Source organism: Entelurus aequoreus, linkage group LG24, assembly GCF_033978785.1.
Source record: "Entelurus aequoreus isolate RoL-2023_Sb linkage group LG24, RoL_Eaeq_v1.1, whole genome shotgun sequence".
NCBI lineage: Eukaryota > Metazoa > Chordata > Actinopteri > Syngnathiformes > Syngnathidae > Entelurus > Entelurus aequoreus.
In genome coordinates, this window is record NC_084754.1 from 8,984,705 (window position 1) to 8,993,444 (window position 8,740).

The 8,740-nt window shown below is 40.0% G+C and overlaps 1 protein-coding gene across 8 annotated transcripts in view; it reads left to right on the forward strand.

Annotated features, from left to right (window-relative positions):
• zgc:173742 (DNA topoisomerase I, mitochondrial) overlaps positions 1 to 8,740 on the forward strand; it is a 117,622-nt gene that overhangs the window by 95,958 nt on the left and 12,924 nt on the right. For all 8 annotated transcript variants that reach the window (XR_009824324.1, XM_062035600.1, XM_062035603.1 and 5 more), the window contains one exon: positions 8,244 to 8,358. Coding sequence is in view for 7 of the 8 variants with exons in the window: in XM_062035600.1 (XP_061891584.1) it covers positions 8,244 to 8,358 (115 nt within the window). In the remaining variant the exon portion in view is untranslated. The remainder of the gene's footprint in view (positions 1 to 8,243; positions 8,359 to 8,740) is intronic.

Consider the following 8,740-nt stretch of genomic DNA (forward strand, 5'->3'; position numbering starts at 1 on the left):
ATTTTTGCTGAAAGGATTTAGTAGAGAACATCGACGATAAAGTTCGCAACTTTTGGTTGCTGATAAAAAAGCCTTGCCTGTACCGGGAAGTAGCGTGACGTCACAGGTTGTGGAGCTCCTCACATCTGCACATTGTTTACAATCATGGCCAGCAGCAGCGAGAGCGATTCGGACCGAGAAAGCGACGATTACCCCATTAATTTGAGCGAGGATGAAAGATTTGTGGATGAGGAAAGTGAGAGTGAAGGATTAGAGGGCAGTGGAAGCAATTCAGATAGGTAAGATGCTGTGAGAGGCGGGTGGGGCCTGATATTCAGCTGGGAATGACTAAAACAGTAAATAAACACAAGACATATATATACTCTATTAGCCACAACACAACCAGGCTTATATTTAATATGCCACATAACAAACACCTCCCCCCTCCCGTCCATATAACCCGCCGATACAACTCAAACACCCGCACAACACACTCAATCCCACAGCCCAAAGTACCGTTCACCTCCGTAAAGTTCATACAGCACATATATTTCCCCAAAGTTACGTACGTGACATGCACATAGCGGCACGCACGTACAGGCAAGCGATCAAATGTTGTGTACTCACGGTAGCGCGTCTGCTACCCAACTCAAATAATAATACACCGATCCCACCTACAGCTTTCTTCTTTGCAGTCTTCATTGTTCATTAAACAAATTGCAAAAGATTCACCAACACAGATGTCCAGAATACTGTGGAATTTTGCGATGAAAACAGACGACTTAATAGCTGGCCACAATGGTGTCCCAATATGTCCGCACAATCCGTATGGTCACGCGCAAACGTCATCATACCGAGACGTTTTCAGCAGAATATTTCGCGGGAAATTTAAAATTGCACTTTACTAATCTAACCCGGCCGTATTGGCATGTGTTGCAATGTTAAGATTTCATCATTGATATATAAACTATCAGACTGCGTGGTCTGTAGTAGTGGCTTTCAGTAGGCCTTTAAAATACACCAATTTGCTTGAGAACCTAAACCTGTCCTTCTAGTGACGTTACTACTAATCTCATCTGTTTATGTTAACTTCTGTAAGTGACTTGCTAGTGATAGTTTCTCTCTGCCGCTCGCTGGGTATGTCGAAATGTTTAGTGACACCTCAGCTTGAAAGTGCCTCTCCCAACAGCCCGTGCGTACTACGCTACTGTAGTATGGTGGCTGAAAAGTAGTTTTAAATTAAACAGCCAGCAGCTTTCACTGCAGTTAGTGATTTGAAGCTCCATCTATCGCCACACACAATCGTGACGCCGTAAACCTAACCTAATGAACGAAAACTGCTTTGACATAGTAACGACTATATAAGAATCAGAATCAGAATAGTTTTTATTGCCATTGTTTGAGAACAGGTTCACAAACTAGGAATTTTTCTTGGTGCAATCGTGCAACATAAAACACAGATTTGGTAATAACAAGAGCTCTAACTGAGCTATCAGATCTTGTTATAGACTTAGAAAGGAATTCAAAGGAGCTACTGTTAGGAGTTATTGTTCATGTGCCTGATGGCCGAGGGGAAAAAACTGTTCAGGTGGCGGGAGATGTGGGTCTGGATGGACCGTAGTCTCCTGCTTGAGGGGAGAATAGTTTGTGTCCAGGGGGAGAAGAGTCAGCTGTGATCCGACCCACATGCCTCCTTTATAAGAATAAACACGTTATGTTACTACTTACAACAAAAATAATCTGAGTACTCTCAACACTGTTTATCTGGCCGTAAAACACTTGGGCAACTTTAAGTACGTTGTACGTTTTTTTTTTTTAAGATACCAGTGGTGTGCCGTCAAGACCAGCAAGGTCTTCTCTGCTGGCCTAACAATATCAGAAATCATGATTATAATTAAAGATAAAAAACATTTTTTATTTACTTTCCCTAAATATCTAAAAGTATTCATATTCTCTTCATGGCATATTATGCTCGTTCCGGTGCTGTTGTTTTTAGTTTTAGTTTGTATCCAGTCAGAACTAGCTTATGTTGCCATGCTGTACCAAATCTGCTGGAGGCCTTCAGAATCAACAATGCGGGCGTCCGTGCACTATAAGTGAACGGGGACATACAGTTGATAGACAGTTGCGATCGGCAATCAGATCACGAGTTGTTGTCAGTAAGGTCTTCTCGATGGCCCTAAGGTTGAACGTGACATTTACGCCTCCTGTGATTGGATACTCATCAATTTGAGAACACAGAGTTGAGACAGTTGCAATAGCCAATCAGATCACAAGTTGTTGACAGTAGCCTATCCAAGTAGCCTGATGTTAACGAGACTGTGATTGGATACTCACTTGTCATTCCAAAGTGAGTTTCCATTCACAAGTTGCAATTTAGCAGGAAGCAGGAAGTGTTTGCGCCGTAGCCTGACCGGGATAGCAGAGAAGGAGAACAAAACGTTGATTAAATGGCAGATATATTGTAGCGTCCCGGAAGAGTTGGTGCTGCTGGGAATTCTGGGAATTTGTTCTGTTGTGTTTATGTTGTTGCGGTGTAAATATTCTCCCGAAATGTGTTTGTAGTTGTTAAGTGTGGTTTCACTATATGGCACATGTTTATGACAGTGTTGGTGTTGTTCATACGGCCACCCTTAGTGTGACTAAGTATGCCCTTCATTCACGTGGTTGTTCAAAATTAACAGAATCATTGAAAATGGCAATTATCGGACAGAGTGAAATCTTCTCTTCTTGACATCTTCAACTAAAGACCATTATTAACCCATCAAACGCTATGATATATCTGCAAGGCCAGCTTCAGGAAGAATATTTAAAGAGAAACTACATCGTGTGAGACTATGTCTGCCAACCCCGGAGGCGAGCTCAGCTGTTCTGGCGATCAAATGGGGAAATGCTTGCCATTTCCACTCTAAACAGCCGACGACGAGGGGTACCACTGGCTTACACGCGTCGAATAGTGAGTTAAAATATTTTATTTTTTCACTTTTAATGTTTTTTGCACTTTAAATTTTGACAGTACCACATAAGATATGTTTTAATTGCCGATGCGTTTTAATTGATTTTTAAATGCGCCACAAAATAACCCGTTTTGTACACTGTTGAGGTGATTCAATGCCCCGTAGGGTGTAAATGTGTTCCTGTATAGCAGGGGTCACCAACCTTTTTGAAACCAAGAGCTACTTCTTGGGTACTGATTAATGCGAAGGGCTACCAGTTTGATACACACTTAAATAAATTGCCAGAAATAGCCAATTTGCTCAATTTACCTTTAACTCTGTTATTATTAATAATTAATTATATTTACACTTAATTGAACGGTTTAAAAGAGGAGAAAACACGAAAAAAATGACAATAACATTTTGAAACATAGTTTATCTTCAATTTCGACTCCTTAAAATTCAAAATTCAACCGAAAAAAAGAAGAGAAAAACTAGCTAATTCGAATCTTTTTGAAAAAATTAAAAAAAGAATTTATGGAACATCATTAGTAATTTTTCCTGATTAAGATTAATTTTAGAATTTGGATGACATGTTTTAAATAGGTTAAAATCCAATCTGCACTTTGTTAGAATATATAACAAATTGGACCAAGCTATATTTCTTCTAGATTTTCCAGAACAAAATTTTAAAAAGAAATTCAAAAGACTTTGAAATAAGATTTAAATTTGATTCTACAGATGTTCTAGATTTGCCAGAATACTTTTTTTAAATTTTAAACATGATAAGTTTGAAGAAATATTTCACAAATATTCTTCGTCGAAAAAACAGAAGCTAAAATGAAGAATTAAATTAAAATGTATTTATTATTCTTTACAATAAAAAAAATAAATTTACTTGAACATTGATTTAAATTGTCAGGAAATAAGAGGAAGGAATTTAAAAGGTAAAAAGTTATATATGTTTAAAAATTCTAAAATAATTTTTAAGGTTGTATTTTTTATCTAAAATTGTCTTTCTGAAAGTTATAGGAAGCAAAGTAAAACAAATAATGAATTTATTTAAACAAGTGAAGACCAAGTCTTTAAAATATTTTCTTGGATTTTCAAATTCTATTTGAGTTTTGTCTCTCTTAGAATTAAAAATGTCGAGCACAGCGAGACCAGCTTGCTAGTAAATAAATAAAATTTAAAAAATAGAGGCAGCTCACTGGTAAGTGCTGCTATTTGAGCTATTTTTAGAACAGGCCAGCGGGCTACTCATCTGGTCCTTACGGGCTACCTGGTGCCCGCGGGCACCGCGTTGGTGACCCCTGCTGTATAGTATTTCTCCCGCAATGGTCATGTGGTGACATAAATTATGGTATTTTGAGAGGTAATCATTGAAGTCGGATATCACTGAAGGCTTCGGTGGGAAACGCACGGCCCGCCACTGGTTTATACCCAATGTTCCCTCTAAGGTGCGCGCCTGTGCAATTGCGCACTGCTCAAGCGTCCTCTGCGCACGGCAAATCTATGCCACGCACAAAATCAATTAAAAAAATAAGCGCATAACAATTTTCGACACGACACGGACACGACAGAGAAAACACTTTTCGTCATCATTGTTCAAATATTGTAACGTCTGTCGAGACGCTTTGAGGACATGAATTCCATCCATCACTTTACTGAGCAAAACTCTTTATTGTCGGCCGTAAACACATCACCAAAACATTAGTAAAAAAAAATATATCTGGCAAAACTGGTCATTTTCTGCAGTACAAACCAGACCAAAAGCAACTTTGTTATATCAACAGCAGCCGCTCGCTCTTTCTCACTTGCGCCAACACATGCACATATGGCACTTAGCCAGTGATGCGTTTACAGCCACACAAAAAGTCGGACAACTCCAACACCACACATAAAGTGTAATTCCAGGTCGTTACACTATGATTTACCAATCAAATGTGTGCTTATTCTAGTGTCATTTATTAGGAATCTTAATTTATAAATATTAATCATGTAATGCTGTTAGTATATTAAATAAATATTAATAAAAATATATTTTTTACAAACAGAAAGTTGCAGGATTGTACACATGATCCCCTGCTTACATCTCATTGTGCAACATGTGAATGTTTTAATGGGAACTAAATGCAATGTCTGAAAGGGGTACAAATTATTTCCAAAGCAGGACCTCCACCCAGACAAACAATACAAGTACACAGTTCATGAAAAGTTATATTTTTTGTTATTGTCATTGTAAGTGGGCCTAAAGACTTATATTAGAAAATAACCTCATGGAAATGACTGCTGTCATTTGATTATAATTATAAGAGAATGTTGTCTGTCTATCTGTGTTGGCCCTGCGATGAGGTGGGGACTTGTCCAGGGTGTACCCCGCCTTCCGCCCGAATGCAGCTGAGATAGGCTCCAGCACCCCCCGTGACTCCGAAAGGGACAAGCGGTAGGAAATGGATGGATGGATGGAGATTGAACTTGTTATTTCGTCAGGTTTGGGACAGGTGTGCTGCTGGTGTAGCCACAGTGTGCACGTCTGATGTTGCTCACATGGGCTCCACTGAATGCTCAGGGAGTTTTTGCGTTTGCTCACACACATGAAACATTAGAGAGAACATTATACGGTATGTATATTGCCATTCGGACTAAAAATAACGCGGTATCAGTTTTGGTCCATGTCGCCCAGCCCTACTACAAACAATAGATTGATTTGGGGTTGAATCAGGCCTGAAAATGGAAATATGAATATAGTATTAACATGTGATTGTGTTAGTAGTGCTCACACTTAAGATGCTTTTATTCTGCTGTGTTTTTTCATTGTTTATTATAACAAGTAACATTTTCGGAAGATCTGATAGCCACTGCTTGTCAATATAACAGTCAAAGGTCTTGGCTTTCTAAAGCCCACAAATACGTTGGCACACATGCCTCTGCACCGTGCACCAGCCTGTGTCTGGTCGGCGCTGAAGATTAGAGAGCAGGGCTTTTCAGGCTTATCTATTAGTCCCTTCTGTAAAGCAACGACACCAACATCAGATAACATCAACAAACTGTTCGTAGTTGTTCTAAGAAAATGTTTGTTTTTTTCCCGTTTCTTAAAGGCCTACTGAAATGATTTTTTTAAATTTAAACGGGGATAGCAGATCCATTCTATGTGTCATACTTGATCATTTCGCGATATTGCCATATTTTTGCTGAAAGGATTTAGTATAGAACGACGACGATAAAGTTCGCAACTTTTGGTCTCTGATAAAAAAAAAGCCTTGCCCCTACCGGAAGTAGCGTGACGTAGTCGGTTGTTCGTTTCCTCATATTTTCCTATTGTTTTCAACGCAGCTAGAGCGATTCGGACAGAGAAAGCGACGATTACCCCATTAATTTGAGCGAGGATGAAAGATTCGTGGATGAGGAACGTTAGAGTGACGGACTAGAATGCAGTGCAAACATATCTTTTTTCGCTCTGACCGTAACTTAGGTACAAGCTGGCTCATTGGATTCCACACTCTCTCCTTTTTCTATTGTGGATCACGGATTTGTATTTTAAACCACCTCGGATACTATATCCTCTTAAAAATGAGAGTCGAGAACGCGAAATGGACATTCACAGTGACTTTTATCTCCACGACAATACATCGGCGAAGCTCTTTAGCTACTGAGCTAACGTGATATCATCTGGCTCAAATGCAGATAGAAACTAAATAAATAAATCCCTGACTGGAAGGATAGACAGAAGATCAACAATACTATTAAACCATGGACATGTAACTACACGGTTAATAACTCTCAGCCTGGCAAAGCTTAACAATGCTGTTGCTAACGACGCTGAAGCTAACTTAGCAACCGGACCTCACAGAGCTATGATAAAACATTAGCGCTCCACCTACGCCAGCCAGCCCTCATCTGCTCATCAACACCCGTGCTCACCTGCGTTCCAGCGATCGACGGTGCGACGAAGGACTTCACCCGATCACAGATGCGGTCGGCGAGACGGAGGAAGTTAAGGTGAGTTCGGCGGCTAACGCGTCTGCTATCCATCTCTGTCTTCCTGGTTGTGTTGCTGTAGTCCGCTGCTAATACACCGATCCCAACTACAAGTTTTTTCTTTGCAGTCTCCATTGTTCATTAAACAAATTGCAAAAGATTCACCAACACAGATGTCCAGAATACTGTGGAATTATGAAATGAAAACAGAGCTTTTTTGTATTGGATTCAATGGGTCCGAATACTTCCGTATCAACCGTTAACGTCACGCGCATACGTCATCATACATAGACGTTTTCAACCGGAAGTTTAGCGGGAAATCTAAAATTGCACTTTATAAGTTAACCCGGCCGTATTGGCATGTTGCAATGTTAAGATGTCATCATTAATATATAAACTATCACACTGCGTGGTTGGTGGTAGTGGGTTTCAGTAGGCCTTTAAAGTAAGATGATGACATAGACTTACAGTGGGAGAAAAAACAAACTTGACAGAGTGGAAAATAAATGAAAGCTGCTCTCATAGCAAGGTTAAGGTACCAAGCGTCAGTATTTGCAATAAGGAAGAATTTGCCAGTGGTATGTTGAGAATAAATTCCAGTATATGGGAAATTAGAGCTACAATAATGATGGCAGCTAGTAATACCTCCAGGAAATGGCATGGACAAACACGCACATGTTTGCGCTCGCCATGACAAGGGAGTGTGAGGGCAATCATGCTTGCCCCTCGGACTTGGCAGAGATCTTCATTAACATGGCCGAGGAAGGAAAGGTACCTCATTAATGAGGTAGAGGCAGCTATGTGTAGCTCCGCTTTATGTCATACCGTACTGTATATATACCGTACTGTACATGTTCGATCTCCCCCATGCTGCATTTAATAGGCTCCTGCAGTTATACATACATTCATGCAAATGTGTGGCTTCAGACTGCTGGGTCTTGGCCCTGCTTTGATTAAACCAATCTTTATCATTATTGCAATTTCAAATTTGAATAATTCATTTTTTTTTTTTTGCCAGTCCTGTAAAATGACCCTCGTGGTGACACAAGAGCACTGTGGTCTTGCATCCCTGCTGTGGTGCTGGAGTTGCAGCCAATGGCTACCTCTGCCCCACCTCAACTTATAATAGCAACACATTGGCACAGGCAGGGAGGGGAGGGTCGCTTGCACATTTTGTTTTTGTTTCATGCATAGGCCACGTTTGTAAAATACCACAGTGCCACCTAGTGGTAGTAAGGAGGTACTCCATCTGATGAAGCCAGCAGCTTGGTGCACTTTTAGTTGCATCCTAATGGTAAAAATGTATATTTATTTTTCTACCTTTTTTCTGTTTTTTTCCCATGATAGACCACCTTGATGAACAAGCATCTGAGTGCCCTCATGCCGGGTCTCACTGCAAAGGTCTTCAGGACATACAATGCCTCCATTACACTGCAACAGCAACTCAAAGTACTCACAAGTGGTAATGAGTGATCTAATCTCCTTTTAAAGCAGTGGTTCCCCAATCTTTTTTTGCACCATGGACCGGTTTAATGTAGGCATTATTTTTAGGGACCGGCTTTTTCACTTGTGCCAGATAAATGCAGCAAAAATTTTGTGCATGAATAATACAGCTTACTATAACGCTGAATTAGTGGGAGCCCGAGGCTTGTTTCTTTGCAGTGAGATGCAGATGGAAATCAGCCTTTGGCTACAATCTGTCACATTTATATTTTTATATGTTCATTAATGTGCAAAGTATCATGTTATAACAAATGGCAACTTCCTATGAGGAGTTTTATTGTACATCTATAAACAAGCTTACTGGTGTGTCTAGTGCAGGGGCGTCAAACTCATTTTAGATC